Raw genomic sequence first — 18,737 nt, 5'->3', positions numbered from 1 at the left:
GCTGGGCTCTCTGGCTTTGCTCATAGACAAGATTATCTATCAAGATTATCCTTTGTTCTGCTTTGTGTGAAGGAGCCCAGCTCACGGAGACTGTTGCACCATGATAGACGGCCATGTGTGGAGGAAGCCCAGAGTCTGACCATGTTTTTGGTTGTGCTGCAGCCCCTCATGAAGATTCATGATCATATCATCTTAAATGTGAAGGAACAGTTACAATTTGATTTAAGTTTAGGAAATCTGTGCTGATCGTTGGAGCAACTCCAATGTGGCCTTTATAGTAAGGTTTTGGATGGCACTCATTTTGGACATGCTCTGTGTCCACTTCAGTCTTTGTTGTAGATGATCACATTGTTCCCTGGATTTAGAGACTTCATATTATTCCAGCATCAGTTGTCCTGGTGTGTCATTTGTCTTTGAATTTCTAATTTGGATATGAAGGGAGATATATTCTAGTATCTGACTTCTTGACACACAAACTTGTTTCTGTAAGTGCCGTACAAGGAAGGGACATAATTGGGTATTATGATTCTTCCCATACTTTGTGGATTCTTTAAAAATATATGCTTGCTGTAGATACTGTGGTGAGCAAATGTGTTAAGATGCTTCATGCATGAAACTCCATTTCATGCCTAATTTAGAATTGGCTGATTTCAGCCCCAAGATTATCCTTGTGCTCTGTCCTCTTGTCTTGATAAACAACAGCATTCTGTTCTTCCTTCCCAAATTCTGAATTTTATCATTTGAGAATGTAGCAATAGACACTTCTGTTGTTGGTATATAAATTACACACACACACACACACACACACACACATTTTTTTAAAGTTTTAATTTAAAGAATTTAACTTTGAAAATTTACATATAGTAAAATGGGGGTTAGAGTTTTATGAGTTTTGTTTTTTTAATTGACACATAATAATTGTGCATGCATTCAACCTGTAATGATCAGGTCAGGGTAGTTAGCTTCTTCACCTCTACCACTGGCCATTTCTGTTGGGAACCTGGCTTCCCTCATTTGATCAGCGCCAGGTATAACATTGATGATCAAGAACCAAACCAGGAAGCGTGACCTGTGTGATCCTCAGTTTCTCTTTTCTTCTCTCTTTTTGTGTGTGTGGCTCTGGATGGAACCCTGGCCTTGCACATGCTGGGCAGGTGCTGTGCCGCTCAGCCAGCCCCGGCTGCTGCCTCTGTCTAACCTCACTGCTGTACAAGTGGTGGCTGGGGGGTCTGGTTTACCTGGTGTGCATGGTGTGGCCACCATGTGCTTGGCCTTGCCTTTGGCACGTGGTGGGAAGGGAGGCCTGGGGTCCTCCTCCCTGACTGCATTTGGCATTGAGTGCAGTGGGTGGGCGGCTGGAGCGTGGCCAGCTGCAGCTGCAAAGTCTGGCTTGGAAACTTCTGGTGCTGGCGACCTTTGCACGGAGTGTCCAGCTCTTTGCTCTTCCTTGATCCCCAGTGGAAATGTGCTGGAGGCTGGGTGGAAATATTCAACCCCACCTAGTATCAGCCACATGCCAACTAATTGGGCAGTTGCTAGTGCACTCATCTGTCCCTTTGCTCTGCTGGCTTCCCATCATGACCCTGGGTGGGCACTGGGTACTGGACTATTCATGTGTTCTTTTGTCTGGACCACGACTGGGAAAATTAAAAAAAAAAAGAAAATTGTGGGGGATGCAAGAACTAAGCCAAAGAGGAGTCATTTCCTCCCGAGCTGCTGTATTTCACAACAACTAGGGTATGTAGCCGCTTCGGCTCTCTGGTGACTTTTGGGAAAGATTGTGTTCTTCCGTGAAGGCCGCTCTGGGAATTCAGATTTCTCTCTTCTGTTCCCAGGAGCACAAGAGGTCACCAATGACGTGACAAGTCACCTGGGCCTCAGACGGGTACTTCCCTTTCTGTGAAGTGGACATAAAAGGGTCGGTACCTCGGGCTGACGCAGTGTTGGGGAACTGTTAATAGTCTGCTGGGAACCAGCTTGCTCTAGTGACCTAGAAAAAAGGGGGACCCAGGCGTGGGCTGACCTCATTTCTATTTCTGGCTCCAGTGCTGACTCAGTGAGAAACTGGTAGGAATCAGTTAATCTGGCTCTGGTTGCCTGTGCGTTCCACAATTAAAATGAGAATTATAAAGTCTTATCTCCACTGCCTGGTGGTGCTACTGGCAGTGTTAATTAGGTGCTGAGAATATTCTACCCAACGCACCGCAGGGCCGTGGCTCTGGTGGGCCGTCCCTTCCTGTCCGGCTCATGCGGGGTTATTTGGGGATACACGATTCAATATTTTTTATTTTGTTTGGTTGGCCAGCTGTTTGCTGTTCAGTTATTCTATTTTGAGGAGGATTTTCCTACATCTGAAAACTAGGTGACTGTGTACAGCACGCCTCTGTATTGTCAGCATTTCCTGGGTTGTAACTTGCTGCCGTTTTTGCAGGTCAAGGGTGAGCACATCTGAGTCACTCTTCATTTGCACAAACTTGGTCTGGGAACATTTTTCCAGCCCTCGGGGAGAGGGTTCAGCTTTCTGTGTCCAGTCCTGTGAGGCCCTCAAAGTAGCGCCTCTGCTCTTTCTGGTGAATTCCCTGAGTACTGGCCAAATCAACGGTATAATTTTTCTTACCCCACTTACTGCTTATCCTCTCTTCTAGAATTTGAAACATCTCCCCACACTCATTCATACGTGGTGAATTTCTAGATTCCTGACTTAGGCTGCAATCCAGGTACATCACATGGAGGCCGGTGGCTGGCATCTGGAGTTCCAAGTGCATTGCGAGTTTGCTGGAGCAGAGCCGGCCGCTGAGGTCCCAAGCACCAGGATGGGCTGAGTGGTTTGGCAAGAGGACTGACTTCGAAAGCTCTTGCTTGTCTCATTTCAGTGATGTGATGGTGAAAGACCTTTGAAGTGACTCTCTTGGTATGCTATCCAGGGGGTGAAAGTTTGCGTCATGTAACGTGTAACATGTTCCAGCTTCTTTTTACCTTGAGCTAATGTAGCTTGGAGAAAAGCACTGAATGCCAGCTCATCCTGCCTGTGGTCTCCAATGTGCCTTCTGTTTTCAAATCAGCTAATAATAGTTACTTAATCTACCCAGCGTGTATGGTAAGATTGCGTTTAGGTCCACATGCTTCCGATAAGCAAGTTCTCTTGCTCTTATCTGGGTTTTGAGTGTTTTCATTCGGGTTATCTAAGGGTGGCAGTCTTCCCAAAACATCACTTCACTGGCCACGGACTCCTTCTGCCTGCAGAACAAATAACACTTTCAGGGTTGGGCATCAGTGCCCCCTCCCTCCACGTTTCCACCCCACTTGCTTCCTCCTGCTGGTGTTTGTGGCCACATGGCCCACGCGTCCAGCCTCAGCCCTCAGCTGTCCTCCAGCCTGTGTGTCCAAGTACTCTGCCATCTCCCTTCTCTGTGTTTATCTTGCTTTCTTCCTCGAGGCCAGCTTAAGGCTCAGGGCCCACTGAGTCTGTCTCACCATGCTTCGTCTTTTTTAAATGTATTGCAGCCCTTGTAATGTCTGCCACATGATTGTACCCAGAATAATGTTCCTTATCTTAAAAATAAGTTTCTTATTTTTGTGGGACAGAGACCAGACTTAAACGTTGATCCTTTCTTTGCAAAATATGCTTTTGAAGAACATGAATGATCAAAGCCCAGCATTGTGCTGTAGATTGCCCAGGAAACCTCATGTCTAGTGCTATAAGTCACACCAAGACTCTGCCTATCAGCACGTCTGGGAGGGACCTCAAGAGAAAGGCTTGACTGGTGATCTGGTCATGAAATCCCAGCATGCTCTCTATGCGCAACTAGCAGGTTCCATTAACAGACCAAAGTATAACCAGTTCAGCAAACAAACGAACAAACCAAAGACCCCACTATTTATTATTTTACTTACCTAACAAAGTGTTTAGCATTTAGTACAGATTAAGTGTTATATCAGGTTTTGCACATAAGTGCTTCCTGTTCTCAAGAACGTAAAATACAGCAGAGAAAAGCACCAGAAGTAGGGTTAGCATCTGTCCTCAGAAGCTCACTACAGACTTGTGCAATGTTGAATGGTACTCAGAAAAGTTGGTGCATTCATTGGGGTCCTCTGGAGAGACAGCCAGTAGGATGGATGGACAGATGCACAGATGAGGGATTTTCTGTGGGAATTGGACCTGTGATCATGGAGGCTGAGAAGTCCCACCATCAGTACCTGCAAGTGGGAGACCTGGGAAACTGGTGGCATAGCTCAGTCCAGGGTTAAAGGCTAATGTGGGGGGCGGGGCTGGTACAAGTCCTTGAGTCCAACAGTTGGGAAGTCTGGAATCACGATATCCAGGGTGGGAGATGGCAGGCGTCTGTGCCCAGAGGGGCCAGGAGACACCCTTTCTCCACCTTTTGATCTATCTGGGCCCTCCTGTAATAGAATGGGCCAGTGAAGGCAGATCTTACTCAGGCCACTGACTGGGTGCCAGTCTCTTCCAGAAACACCCTCGCAGACACGCCCAGGAATAGTGCTTTGGCAGCTGGCTAGGTGTCTTGGCCAGCCAGGTAGACACCTGGTTCCTTTCCTCCCTTTCTTCCCCTGCCTCTTGTCTGATGCATGCGCTTCTCCTGCAGGGGGAACGAGGTCTCCCAGGGCTACAAGGTGTCATTGGATTTCCTGGAATGCAAGGACCCGAGGGGCCACAGGGACCACCGGGACAGAAGGTGAGTTTGACTGTCACAGCTGGAATGTGGTGGTCGGGTCCCCCTGCTCTACAAGAAGGAGCAGTCACGATGGCATCTCTGTTCTCTTCCAGGGTGACACGGGAGAACCAGGACTTCCTGGCACAAAAGGGACAAGAGTGAGTAGTCGGGGCTTGTAGCTGATGCCCCGTGAGGGACCAAGAGCTTGCGTAGCGGGGCTCGCTGCAGGTCGGAGGGTGCTGTCCTCACTCTTCTCTGGGCCACCCTGCTTGTCCTCAGGGCTCAGTGCCCAGCGGCCCAGCTGTCGGGCGCCCTGGCCCCGGCCTGCTGATGGCCGCTGCACACAGGGCACGTTGGTTGTCTTAACCTCGCTTCTCTCATCTGATCCCCCAGGGTCTCACTGGGTAGGGGGCAGCTCACCGTAGTCCACAGGCCCTGAGAGGGAGAGGACGGCCTGCAGTGTGGAGACAGGCTCTCCAGCCCACATGCCCTTCTCCCTGCAGTTCCTCCGCTTTCCTTGCTTCTCCTGGTTCTCAGAACAAACTGATCATCTTTATCAGAAAATGTTGAGTAGAGTGACAGGAGTCTGGTGAAGCCTCCTGTCACTCCGCTAAGAGGGAAGGATTCCAGCCGGCACCCTCCAGGGACTCACTCTGCTAAGAGGGAAGGGTCGCAGCCTGGGGCCCTCTGGGGACTCAGGCAGAGCCGGGGCAGCACTGCGGCATCCAGGAGAGGGCCATGCGGGCTCCAACCAGAAACGGCGGGTGGCCCCACTGTGCCGACATCCCATGTGCTCTTCTTCCCGCACATTGGTGATTTTCTGAGACTTACGTGTTATTTTTTAACTTGGATGTTACAGAAGATGAAATGAGGTCAGGGTTATTTTGTGCACATGCAGGCTTGATTTTAGAAGTGAGACTGTGACTGTCACCTCCAAGATCTGCCTCGGTCATCTGCATGGTCTGCCCCTGGACTGGGCTCTCAGCAGCTCTTCTGTCTGCTTTGTGTGCATGTTCTGAGCCAGGGATGGTTGCAGGTTCCACCAGCCAGGTGGGTAGGGAAGGAGCAAAAGAAATGTCTGGTCTCAACTGAAAGCTTTCTTCTCATCCTTCCAGGGACCCCCAGGAGCTGCGGGTTACCCGGGAAACCCAGGACTTCCGGTATGTATATGAAATGTACTACTTTTGTGTGAACTGCTTGTCCAACCTGTGAGTTTCTAATATGGTTATGTCTTCAATTGACTCCTTGCAGGGTATTCCTGGCCAAGATGGTCCCCCAGGTCCCCCAGGTATCCCAGGATGCAACGGTACAAAGGTAAGTTAGTGCTTGGGACGGGACCCTCCCCTTTGCGTGCACGGTCTCTCCTGTGGTCAAAGGTCGGGCAGGGGCTCTGCTGCCCTTGCTGTCATTGTAAAGCGGCTTGTCTTAAAGGTAGTTCTTCATTTGATAAGGAAAAACAGTTTTCCCATGTTTAATGAACAGGAAGGATATAGCCTTTCTTTTTTGTAGACTTTGATCCTAAAATTGCTTTTTAGCCCTAATCAGTCACTAAAATCAAATAAGAAAATGCTGTTATGAACCTTCATTTCTATTGGGTGTGCTACCACGTACATTTTTCTTTCATAAAGTAGCACCAGTAACATAGCATACAAGCTGCTGGCGGGGAATTATGTCAACCCCCGGGGTGGAGGTTGGCTGCTGGGAGCTCAGAGCTGTCACAAGGTGGGGACAAGGTGTGAGTGATTCTCTGCTTTCCCCTAGGGAGAGAGAGGACCACTTGGGCCGCCTGGTTTGCCTGGATTCTCTGGAAATCCTGTGAGTATCAGATGGCACAAGTCAGAATTTCTTCCTTTGGCTATAATTTCTCTGCTTTTATTTTAGTTTTGGTGCTTATATCCTAATGCTAATGATACTTTGAGAAAAACAGAACTAATACCCAAACTTTCTTTTTCAGGGACCTCCAGGGACACCCGGAATGAAGGTATATTTTATCTTATTATTTTATTGGATTCATTACAGAAAACTATTGAAAACAGATGCCATACAAGCAAATGTACTTTAAATCACTTTAGCTGATTGATTTCCTATTAGCATGTTTTCCTAAATTCTGTTCCACTAAAAGAATGCACAAGTAGCAGACGCACAAACTTAAATTTCCGGCTGATGTTTAGGCCCGTGGCACAGCTGCTTAGCAGGAGGCAAGCCGTGCTGAGGAATGGTGTGGCCAGTATTCCTGGAGGCAATTCCAGCCAGGTCACCCTCGAGCTTTGGTAGTCTCCCAGACCTGCTCTTCCAGAGCTATGTCATTGAAAGGAAGGGCTCATTTGTATCCTACGTGGTCTGAACAGCTCCTCAGCCATCTTTCTGTGAGGCCCATACCCAGGGACACGTCCCTGTGTCATGCGTCCCTGAGTTACGTGGGAAGGACCCCAGAGCCCTTTGCACTCAGTTCTGATCATGGCCCCCATCCTGAGTCAACCTTGGCCCTCAGTTTGGGTCAGGGGTGGGGTTCGAGGTCAGGATACCAGCTCCCTGCTCCCATAGCAGGCGAAAGCTCCGTTCCTGATGTTGGTCATGGGACTTTCTTCTTCTGCCTTTGTAGGGACCTAGCAAGAAGTCCAGGTAGATGGCCTGCATGACAACAGCTGGCCCTTCACCTTCCAGTCCCTGCCCTGCACAGGGCCTTGGCCAGCATCTGACGTGGGTCTGCTCTCAGGCGCCCATCTGATCCTCCCTCCTCCAGGGAGAATATCCTCTTCCTATAGGGCAGGGAGCAGTTTCTTTGTTCTTAGGGCCTTCAGTTGATTGGACAAGGCCCACCACACCTTGGAGGGTAATCTGCTTGATCCAGTCTTCTGATCTCAGTGTTTATCTTAGGCAAATGTTCCTTCCCAGCAGCATCCCAATGGTGACTTACCAAGTAATGCCACCTTGCCAAGTTGACAGTCAAATTTGCCATCATGTCCTCAGAACACACCCCGAGTCTTCCCGGCAGTGGTTCTTGTTCTGGGAGAACAGTCTTATTCTGTGAGGTTGCTGGCAGGGTCTGGATCCCTTCCTGTAACGGTCTCTGTCTTCAGTGCCAACGGCAGCTGAGGTGCGTGTGCGGCGCTTTTTGCTGGTCACTGAGCACAGTGATCGGGACAGGTGGCCAGTGGATTTACTTCCAGCTTAGACAGTCTCACTCTTGGACTTGACCCGGTCCCATCCCGGTGAAGCAAGCCCCGTGCCAGGTGGGTTTGGGGTTCTTCAGAGGACCATCCATATTTACGACTCTCTTCTTTTGCCCTCTAGGGGGATCCAGGTGAAATACTGGGCCACGTGCCTGGGACACTGTTGAAAGGGGAAAGAGGATTTCCTGGCGCCCCCGGGACACCAGTAAGCATTTTCTGAGTCACTGCGAGAAGTGCTAAGTCACCTCCGGCTGGCGTGGTAACCTTTCTCTCCCATCGAATGACAGGGTTCGCCGGGATTGCCAGGACTGCAAGGACCCGTTGGCCCTCCAGGATTCACGGGACCACCAGTAAGTTTTGGGCAGATGCCTCTCTGAGACAGTCATTTAAAGAAAGGGGAATAGAGATGTGGAAATAAATAGGAACTTGATGAGACGTTTGCGTGGTGTCCCTCCTCCCTCGGCTGTGGCAGAGCCAGCTTCCCTCTCATGAACGGGGCTGTCTCTGCCCCGTCACTTCCCCGAGTTGTGGGGAAGGGGGCTAACAGCACAGCACGTCAGGACCCCCCAGACGGACGGCACGTCACCGTGTCGGGCTGCTGGGTCCTGGGGAGTTCTGTGGACTTCGGAAGCTGGGATCTGCCCTGGGCGACCTCACCCGTGTCGGGAGCTGGACTGTAAGGTGGCGAGCGGCACACCACAGGGCCGGGGGTGCCACGGGAGTGTGGACGCAGACCAGCATCCGCACTGTGCTGGACTGTACTTCCTGGAGATGGCTCCCTTGGCCTCCTGCACAGCGGGCAAGCTTGGTAGGAGGAAAGGCGCAGGTGGTAAGGCCACCCTGAAGGAGGCTTACCTGCCAAGGACCACACGTGAGGTGTGGAAGATGCATCCAGTCCTCACGTGGCTGGAAGACACTGCTCATTTCACTATGCTCTACCCCTGGAGGAATCATCAACTTTTGAAGATTAATTGTGTCTAAAGCGGCCAGACATCATTCCCAGAGGGGAGACCCCAGCTCCAGAGCGGGCTGCTGATTTTGTGCATTGCCCTGATAGCTCGTCCGGGCACCCTCTTGGTCACCTGGGTCCACAGGGCAGTGCCTCCAGTTTCGAGGTATTTCCACTCCTGTTAATAATTGCCTTGGCCCAATCTCTGGTTATTTTCAAAGTTGTACAGTTCTGCAGCACAGCAAAAACATCTAACAAATACTTTATCATGTTTTCTACAGAATCTTAGGATAATTCAGCACAAAGGATTGGATAGCTGTCATTGTGAACCATATTTTAATTAAAATTCTCTCTCTCACAGGGCCCCCCAGGTCCTCCTGGACCTCCAGGAGAAAAGGTAAATACATTTTTCATTTGTCACTCTTGGGCCCCAGTATGAGATGGAGATGGACTAGTCCTACTGTATCCGTCCGTCTGTTTGATCCTGTACCATCTTCCATCTGTTATCATGATTCTCTTTCTATCTTCATCATCCCCATCCTCTGTCCGTCATCTACCAGCCCGTCACTCTTTCCTTTCATCCATCCTTCATCGTTGCCTTGGATTCTCTAGTTTGAGCTTTCCCTTAGTTTTCTAAAGACAGAGTTTTAAAACCTTAAGTTTTAGAAAAAATTCTTAAAGAGTTATTTCTCAATAATATTTTAAGAGCCATTTCACAGAACTCGAGCACTGCGTGGTCTTTCTTGGAGGGTTGTGGTGGTGGCAGGACCAGGCTGCTGCTTGATGCCTGCCATCTGCTAGACTTTTATGTGAGGGCGGGGAGGACCGCTGAGCGCAGTGGCAGCCCTGATAATGAACCTGATTTCCAATCAACAGGGGCAGATGGGCTCCAGCTTTCAAGGACCAAAAGGCGACAAGGTGAGTACACAGTGCTTCGTCGTGTTCCTGGTTTGAGACTGCAGCTCTCAGATTGGCAGAACTTCCACCTCTGGGTTGACTTGTGGACCCCAGAACCCTAGATCCTCTTCTCTGTATGTTTTTGAGTTCTGTAGGGTTTTGCTTAAACCGCTGGAATTGTAGGGCGTATTCCTGCTTGTTGCATATGCTAGAACTTATTGCAGAGATCTGTGTATGATCCCGCGAGCAGAGTGCACTGAGGCGGTCAGTTCTGATGATCTGTACCCAGACATCAGTCCAAATGTTCTTGTCAGTGACAAAACCAGACCTAGAGTTCCTGAGAAAGACACTACGTAGGACTTGATCTAGTAGCATAACTCTGTGAAGGCCTGCAGTGATGAAGGCCACCACAGGGAGGGAGGAGGAGTCAGAGTGGGCAGGCAGGTCTTCCGGGGCAGTGAGCATGGAGGAAGCATGCTCTGACGCAGCGAGGCTCAGGTGGACAGGCAGATGCCTTCTGGGAAGAGGAAGAAAAGTACAGGTCTCCGATCCCCTCCTGTCCTCTCCCACGGTGTCCCTGGGTCAGACCAATGAGACGGGCACCGCCCTGGGGGCTTCTGCAGTTGCTGTAGCCAGCCGGCCTCTGTGGATGTGTGGGTGGGCAGGGTGGCACCGGGGCACCGGATGTGGGGACCTGGCCAGAGCAGGGTCACGCAGCTGGCTCTGCTTTTCTTCTCCACACCTTCTGGCCCTGTCATTTCATGTACCTCACAATCAAGTGACCCTGAAATTCGTGCTGCGGGACCTTTGGGCTTTCCTCGCGTTCAGCAGGGTGCCCCTGACTTCCGTGTGGAGCCAGCCGTCAGGCTGCTTTGGAAGCAGATTCCCATGGTTCTCGTCTTTTGCCTGAAGATGCCCCTCTCTTACCAAGCTCTTAGGCAGTGGCATGCCTCTCCTCGTGCCCTCTTAATGCAGCGTATGCCCTGCCCACAGCTGCACGCACAGGCGTGTCCACAGGCGTGTAGCTCCTGAGCCTGGGTGCAGGTCTCCTGGCTGGGCCCCTGCTGCCCCAGCCTCCTAGCGAGGCCACTGCGCCTGCGCCGAGGCAGAGGACGTCATGTTTTAAACACAGCTGCCTCACCGTCGGCTCTCACTGTCACACCTGCGTTTCTCCTTTTCTGTGTAGTTATTTTCAAGCCTAATCAATCCCGACTTTTACTCGATCAGGGTGACCAAGGGGTCAGTGGACCTCCTGGAATGCCAGGACAGGCACAAGTTAAAGAAAAAGGGGACTTTGCCACCACGGGAGAAAAGGTATGTACGCCGGGGCTGGTCCCGCAGGTGCTTTCTAGTTCAGGGCGAATTCTGAGGGAAAAAGAGAAATTGAGTCGCAATTTAGTTTCTCCTGCTACGTTGAGTCCTGACCTCGAAAGCAGATTTATAGGAGACTTGCTGTGTACAGGAGCAGATATGCAGTGGAGGCAGGGCCTAGCCGGGGCTTCTTCAATGTACCCCGCTGGGGGACAGGCCAGCAGGCAGGAGTGGGTCCAGCTGAGCCGCAGAAGGAGGCATGGCAAGTGCCTCTGGGCCAGGCAAGGTGGACTCTGCCCCATGAGACCATAACTCAGGCATGCTGGGGAGGGTCCCAGGAGAGCAGCGTGCTTTCCTTTGTTCATGAGGCAGAGAGGGTCTTTCTTTCGAGTGTGTGACATAGCCTGTAGAAAGCTGATAAAGCCCTTAGAAAGTACTGATCCCTCTCTCTCTGCCACCTCTCTAAATTCTTTTAGGGTCAAAAAGGTGAACCTGGATTTCAGGTAAATTCTCCATTCCTATCACTTTTATTTTCATGTAAAATACCACAAAGTATTAAAGTTACAAGTTCCTTTGCCTCCAGCAGGCATTGGCAAATACTAATGAGCTCACCTGCTTCTCCTTTTGCTTTTCAAGGGGTTGCCAGGGTTTGGTGAGAAAGGTGAACCCGGAAAGCCAGGGCCGCGGGTATGTGCTTGGTACCCTCTCCCTCCTCATCTGCACCGCCCCGCTTCCCGTCCTAGGGCACAGCAGCACAGGGACGGGGGCCTCGCAGGGCCTCTGTGTCCCCTCTCCCTCCTCACTGCCCCGCTTCCCGTCCTCGGGCACAGCAGCACAGGGACAGGGCCTCACAGGGACAGGGCCTTGCAGGGCCTCTGTGTCCCCTCTCCCTCCTCACTGCCCCACTTCCCGTCCTTGGGCACAGCAGCACAGGGACGGGGGCCTCGCAGGGCCTCTGTGTCCCCTCTCCCTCCTCACTGCCCCGCTTCCCGTCCTCGGGCACAGCAGCACAGGGACGGGGGCCTCGCAGGGCCTCTGTGTCCCCTCTCCCTCCTCACTGCCCTGCTTCCCGTCCTCGGGCACAGCAGCACAGGGACAGGGCCTCACAGGGACAGGGCCTTGCAGGGCCTCTGTGTCCCCTCTCCCTCCTCACTGCCCCACTTCCCGTCCTTGGGCACAGCAGCACAGGGACGGGGGCCTCGCAGGGCCTCTGTGTCCCCTCTCCCTCCTCACTGCCCCGCTTCCCGTCCTCGGGCACAGCAGCACAGGGACGGGGGCCTCGCAGGGCCTCTGTGTCCCCTCTCCCTCCTCACTGCCCCGCTTCCCGTCCTCGGGCACAGCAGCACAGGGACAGGGCCTCACAGGGACAGGGCCTCGCAGGGCCTCTGTGTCCCCTCTCCCTCCTCACTGCCCCGCTTCCCATCCTAGGGCACAGCAGCACAGGGACGGGGGCCTCGCAGGGCCTCTGTGTCCCCTCTCTAGAAAGGCCTGGGCTCATCCCCAGTCCAGCACCACTGGGGCAGCGGCTGGGCTGGAAGGAGGCTCTGGGAGAGCCTGCAGCCCCCGGGACCTGCTGGCATGGCCAGAGCAGGGACCTGGCTCCCTTCGTGATGGGTTCTTGGTGCTAGTCCTGAGACCCACAGCCCAGGCCGTGCATGAGCCCCTCTGGCTGACAGACGCCTCCCTTCATGGACGGCAGGGACGGGGCACTGCCCAGCTGTCCCCTTCCTGGGCTCTTTCTGGTTTCTCCTCTGCAGAAACCTGTGGAGAGCCCCACCAGGGCTGCCCTCATGGCGGCCTCGGTACCCACGTGCTGGTGGGAGAGTCCTGGTGACAGCCTGACTGCCAGCCCATGTGGCCTTAGACTTGCTGCCAGTCAGACTCTGTCCTTGGGAAAGTGAAACACCGCTGCCCCCGCGGGACACTACCCCAGCCGCGCCCCCGCCCAGCCGCCCTTTGCCGCGGTATTGCAGCCACACAGAGCCTTCTCCCGCCGTTAGTCCTGGTTATTATTCGCGTAGTACTAATGTCCACTTCTTTATTGCATAGGGAAAACCTGGAAAAGATGGTGAAAAAGGAGAAAAAGGGAGTCCGGTAAGTCTTGCTCTGCAGCTTCTGAAGGCACAGACAGATGCTGTTCCCCTTCACTCAGCGACCTTGTCACTGCCCCCTCCTTCCAGGGTTTTCCTGGCGATTCGGGATACCCGGGACTCCCAGGCCGACAGGGCCCTCAGGTATGTGGTGATGCTGTTTTGAATTTTGACCTTCATCTCATAGTTTAGCTTAGAAGTTCACTCACTTTTCCCTAGAATAAAGCATCTGTCCTCAAAGGAAAAACATCTCTCTCTTCCTTGTGGGTAAAAACGGCCTTCTTAGTGCTTTTCTTGGTGATCGGTTGCCAGGGGTGTAGTTAGCCTTCCGCTGTGTCCTGTAGACATCTCTGTTCCCCTGTGTCAGCTGCACACAAAGCAGGGAGAGAGGTGTTGGTGTCCTACGCCAATCTCAGAGTCTGCAAAGCTGGCCGTGCTGAGACCAGTCAAGGATAGGACGCTGATTTTAGGCCCTAAGGCCCAGTCAGCTTTATTGGAGAGGAGCGCTGGACCCTGCCGTCTGCAGATGCTCTCTACAGGGAGGACAGACAAGTGAAATTATTTTTCTTTGTAGGGAGACAAAGGTGAAGCCGGCCCTCCGGGTCCCCCTGGAATTGTGAGTAGCAGTGCTTGTGCTGGTCTGGGTGGAGGTGGAGATGGGCCCTGGGCGGTGACACGGGACAAGCTGCCACCATGCCTCGTATTTTCTGTGAAGCAGCTGCATGTCACTTGGCAGCTTCTTCATAATTCCTATTGTGCTATTTTATTGTATTTTGAAAATTTTTACATATCCTTAAGTCTCTGGAAATGAAAAGGTTCATATATGGATAAGAATTTGGTGACGGGGCTGGGGAGACAGCTCAGCTGGTAGTGCTTGCCTCGCAAGCATAAGGCCCTGAGTTCAATCCCCAGCACCGCAAAAAAAAAAAAATAATAATAATAATATCGGTGACATGCTTTGAAATCTTTTTTTTTTTTTTTAATTTTGAATTATCTATTAAGGTAAAGGAAAACAATTTTTTTCCCTGGTACTGGGGATGGAACCCAGGGCTTCAGACATGCCAGGCAGTGCCTGCCGTCGAGCCTCATCCCACCCCCTTGAGGGAGATCTCAGCGGGAGATGCCCGTTTGGCCGTCCACACAGGCAGCCTTGTGTCGGAGTGGCATTGCTCTCCCCTCCGAGTGCTGGTTCTCACGCGCCTGCAGTCCGCTGTGGGACGCTTCTGGGAAGGCCGGCTCTTCATGTGCAGAGTTGTCTTCAGCGGTGGTCAGCAGGCTGTGCTAATGTGGCCAAGCCCTCATCTGTTGCCCTCTCTGGGTGCCAGGAGTGGGACATGTGGGCATGTGTGCAGAGCCGTGCAGCAGCTCGACCTCGTTCCTCAGGCTGCTTTTCTAGGAGTAGGATCACCCACAAGCCACGCCTGGCTCCCTCTGTCCCGCACATTTCTGCGGCTCCGCCGTCCATGTTTGTGAGCGCCCTGGCGGTCCTGGCTCACCTCAGTCTCACAGGCACAGCTTACTTAATTTCCTTTTTATTAATGCTTTTTCCTTCATTCATCTTTAACTGTGAATGCTTCTGGCGTGCAGCATGTTTTCATATGCGCAGACGTTGTGGAATGGCTGACAAGCTATTGAACGGCATCTTTAAAACAATACCTGCTGACTTAATTGATGCAGAGGAATTATATTTCCTTGGTAATTATAGTGTTTGAACTGCCATTTTCCTTGGATGTCAGTAATTTAGAGTCAAGGTGAATGAGTCTTCTTCTTAATGAAGCCAACAGCACCTTCTTCCTGGCTGATTTCCCCATGACTTTCAGGAAGTACACACTTTTGGTTCTTAAGAAGGAAAAAGCAGAAACCCTCTTCCAATACAAAGCGTGTGTTCCTGCCTGCAGTCTGAGGGGCTGAAGGGCCACCCCTGACAGTGCCCAGCAGAGCAGAGCGCTCATATGCCCCTCGAGTGCACATTTGCAGGTGCCGCACCTGAGCCTTGAACGACGCTGCTGTAACTTCGCCTCCCTGGTGCGGCCGGGAGCTGCTCAGGGCAGGAGAGCAGCTGGTGGCTTCTGTGCCACGCGGTCTTCACCTGACATCCACCCGCTTCTCAAGACTCCGCGCCCCCACACCGCCAGACTTCTCAGCTTCTGCATTTCTTGAAGTAGTGAAGAGCATTGATTTCTTCACCGTACTGGCGTTTAGTCCACGGCCAGCCACTCTTATGCCTCGGGATCTTTTCTTCTTTAACGCAGGTCATAGGCACAGGACCTGTGGGAGAAAAAGGGGAGCGAGGCTACCCAGGGGCTCCCGGGCTGAGAGGAGAGCCAGGCCCCAAAGGTAGAGTCTTGCCCTTTCCCCCCTTCCCCTTCCTCTCTCCACATGTCTCCCCTCCTTTCAAAAACAACCGCACCCCTTGCAGGGCTGTCTGGTGGCCTGCCTTCTCCAGGTCCCTATGTCAGTGTCGCACAGGGTGCACAGACATCCTTTTCCATGTGCAGCATGGCCTTTCTCCAGGGGATGCTTGGTGGACAGTCTGTCCCTGTGTCCCTGAGTGTGGATATGGGTGGGCACCCCGGAAAGGCCCTGGCAGAGAAATCGACAGTGAGCAAGCCCCTCTCACCTGGTCCCACTCTTTCTCTTTCAAGGTTACCCAGGGTTACAAGGCCAGCCAGGACCCCCAGGTGAGTCCTTCCCTGTCCTTCTGTGGCCCCCGTGTGCTTCTCTCTGTGGTTCATATTCTGCGTGTGTATCATGCACGTTCAGCGTGTGCATAGAACAGGTAGCGACGTTCCTGCACGTTTTTCTATCTTGAAAACAGAATGTGCAGCTAGATAAGTGTTTGCAGGTTGGCGTGTGGTTCGTAGATGTGCATGCTGCAGATGGGACCCCTGTGTGTGCACCCTGGCCTCCCTCCCAGCTCTGCTCGGAGGCAGGCCTTCCCACCAGTCCCTGCCCCCTGGACGGCCCTCCCTCACCAGGAGGGCACATCTCTTCCCCAGTACCTCTGTGCCACTTTCCCTCTCTGGCGCCCGGGCTGCTGGGCGGCCCCATCCAGCTGCTTCAGCAGCCTGCCCTGCTTTTCCCTGGAGTTCTGCAGTGGCTCTCTGTGCATGCCAGTGTGCGAGTCCCAAGCGACTATGCCTTCCTGCAGCAGGGGCCACATCTGCCCCAGGGGTGGCGCCTGCCCTCAGCGCCCGCCTGCTGAGGCTCACAGCCCTGACCTCTGCTTCGCTGGCTTTGCTTTCTAACTTATTTGTCCTCTGTGTTCACTGTTCATTTCCCCCAGCAGTTCAGTCCCCACGGGGCCCCTTTTCCTCTGTGGGACAGATGGCACGTGGCTCGGGGCCTCCATCTCTCTAGGAAAACTCCGGATCTCCCTCGGCACACTCACTTTCTGCCACTCTCAGTCACTTCCTTCAGCTGGATCCTAGGGAGCGAGTCACTCCCTGTCTCCAGCGATGCTCTGTTTCATGTCCAGTTACCAACAATGTAGTCATCTCTTGACCAGCACTTTTGAAAACATTTGCTGAAATTGCTGTGGCTGCAGGTGCATTGTCCACCCTCCCTCGCCCTAGCACCCGGCTGTCTTGGACGCTGTTGGTCGCTATCACCTCCCCATTACTGACTCCTCCCTTCCCCCCGACGTCCATCTGACGGAGCATTCGTTTCCCTCTCTTAAGAGCTACTTCTCCAGCTGGCTGCTGGCCACTGGGCTCAGGCCCACATGGCCTCTGTCCTTCTGGCTGTCTCACTGGTGGGTCTTCTCATCAGGACCCAAGTCCTCAGTGGTGGGAGCTCTTCACTTCCCTGGCCAGCCTGCCTCCCCGCCCTGTCCTGTGCTCATGCCCAGCCTGCCCTCTGCCCCAGAGGCCAGCTCTTTCCTTGCCAGGACAGCGGGGCCTCTTCACTCACGGCCTCTGGGCTGGTCCCTCCAGCCTCCTGTGGCAGCCTCTGGACCTCCACAGACTTACACCCCTCCCTCAGCACTGCAGTGGGGACTGGACTATGCTTGTTCAGACCTCCTCACTGCTTTGGTTTTGAACCCCTCAGAGCCAGAGGAAGTTATACGTCCTTCACTTCTCTGCTGTTTACTCAGACTGCCCATCCAATTGCTGTCCCCTTGGTCTCTGTCCATTTCTTTGGTGGCATTTTTCTGCGCTCCTCCATAGAGAGCTGGAACACAGCCTCTAGCCTTTTTGCTCACACACTGGGAGTACCGTTCACACTGAGGGAAACCCGCAGATTTGACATCTGTGTTGGAGCCCTTGGCCTCGGGCTGAGTGGACTTTCGGCGTCTGTGAGGCAGGCACCTGCCGCTCCCTGGCTGTTCGTCAGTGGGGTGTGGTGGTCGTGTGACCGTGGAGGAGAGAAGAGTCGTGAGTGTGGAGGTGCGGCCTGCCCGTGACAGATCCCGTGCTGGTTTCAGGCTTCCCTGTACCAGGACAGGCCGGTGCTCCCGGCTTCCCTGGCGAAAGAGGAGAAAAAGGAGACCAAGGATTTCCAGGAACGTCTTTGCCAGGACTGAGTGGAAAGGATGGACTCCCAGGCCCTCCAGGTCCCCCGGGGCCCCCTGGGCAGCCTGGACACACAAGTAAGTTCCCTCAGGGCTGGTATCACACTTGTCCAGCCCGTTTGCAGGAGGCCAGGCAGTGCCAGGACCGCTCCCAGGGCCAGAGTGTCAGGCGAGGGCCCGCGAGCGACCTTGGCTTCCTTGCGCATTTTCCACCTGGATAGCTTTGAGAATGAACCCTGCCACAAAAGGAAGTGGCAGGACAAAATAGAAATGGCCACTAAGAGGAATAAGTGACACGTCAGCCAGCTCCGAGCCTCCGGGGTCCAAGGTCAAAGGTAAGCCAGGTAATTCTGGCGTTCTTACTAAAAGCCGAGTGTGCCGTACTTGGTCTAGAGATGCTGAACACAGCGATCCCGAGACGCACAAAAAGCCAGGAGGAAGGGTTCCAGGTACAGACTGCACTGGTGTGTGTCATAATGCAGCCGGAGACATCAAGTTTGGGGCACGCTGTGGAGTTTTCTCATATCAGCCTCCAGAGGACTGAGCCGTAATCTCTTGGTTCAGCCATGGTGGCCCTGTCATCTCAACGTGATGTCAAAGCAAATGACGAGGAAGTTCTGGAACTCTAAGTGAGCCTGCCCCGCGGGAGTGCTTCCTATTTCCAGAGCAGGCCCTTGGTTCTACGGGGTCAGGGTCAGCAAGTGCTCTCTGTGGAGTCTGAGCAGCCCCAACCCTCTGGTGAAGCTGGTGGCTCCTGGGCTCTGACACCAGTGAGATCCATTGGTCAGAATCCAGACCTGGATCCTGAGGAAAGGAGTTCCCATGGACAAGGTCGCTGAAGGCCTGCCAGGGCTGGGTGCAACGACTGGTTCCAAAGGACGGGCATGCACGTGGGTGGAAAGATGTGTGGGCCACATGGGAACTCCCTTCTCTTCTCTTATGATTCTGTGAAATGTGAGAGGAGGCTAATTCGGAGTCCCGAAGACACTCAACCCAACGTCACTTTTTCTTTGCGACTGAGAAAGGCCTGTGGGGTCCTTGTTCAGTGAGGGTTGTGGAGCCTGCGAGGTGGCAGGCCTGGGCTGGGAGGAGTGTCGGGACATGGTCCTGTACCCTGGAGCGGGCACTCTG

At 53.1% G+C, this 18,737-nt stretch overlaps 1 protein-coding gene across 1 annotated transcript in view; it reads left to right on the top strand.

Moving 5' to 3' along the window:
* COL4A1 (collagen type IV alpha 1 chain) overlaps positions 1-18,737 on the top strand; it is a 135,232-nt gene that overhangs the window by 74,683 nt on the left and 41,812 nt on the right. The window contains exons 3-21 of the mRNA XM_079138044.1: positions 4,605-4,694; positions 4,787-4,831; positions 5,789-5,833; positions 5,925-5,987; positions 6,435-6,488; positions 6,628-6,654; positions 7,968-8,051; positions 8,134-8,196; positions 9,157-9,192; positions 9,672-9,713; positions 10,920-11,006; positions 11,480-11,506; positions 11,640-11,690; positions 13,053-13,097; positions 13,184-13,237; positions 13,668-13,709; positions 15,346-15,430; positions 15,739-15,774; positions 17,520-17,684. Coding sequence (XP_078994170.1) covers positions 4,605-4,694; positions 4,787-4,831; positions 5,789-5,833; positions 5,925-5,987; positions 6,435-6,488; positions 6,628-6,654; positions 7,968-8,051; positions 8,134-8,196; positions 9,157-9,192; positions 9,672-9,713; positions 10,920-11,006; positions 11,480-11,506; positions 11,640-11,690; positions 13,053-13,097; positions 13,184-13,237; positions 13,668-13,709; positions 15,346-15,430; positions 15,739-15,774; positions 17,520-17,684 — 1,141 coding nt within the window. The remainder of the gene's footprint in view (positions 1-4,604; positions 4,695-4,786; positions 4,832-5,788; positions 5,834-5,924; positions 5,988-6,434; positions 6,489-6,627; positions 6,655-7,967; positions 8,052-8,133; positions 8,197-9,156; positions 9,193-9,671; positions 9,714-10,919; positions 11,007-11,479; positions 11,507-11,639; positions 11,691-13,052; positions 13,098-13,183; positions 13,238-13,667; positions 13,710-15,345; positions 15,431-15,738; positions 15,775-17,519; positions 17,685-18,737) is intronic.

The sequence above is a fragment of the Sciurus vulgaris genome (assembly GCF_902686455.1).
Source record: "Sciurus vulgaris genome assembly, chromosome: 4".
Classification (NCBI taxonomy): domain Eukaryota; kingdom Metazoa; phylum Chordata; class Mammalia; order Rodentia; family Sciuridae; genus Sciurus; species Sciurus vulgaris.
This window is presented reverse-complemented; position numbering and strand designations above follow the sequence as displayed.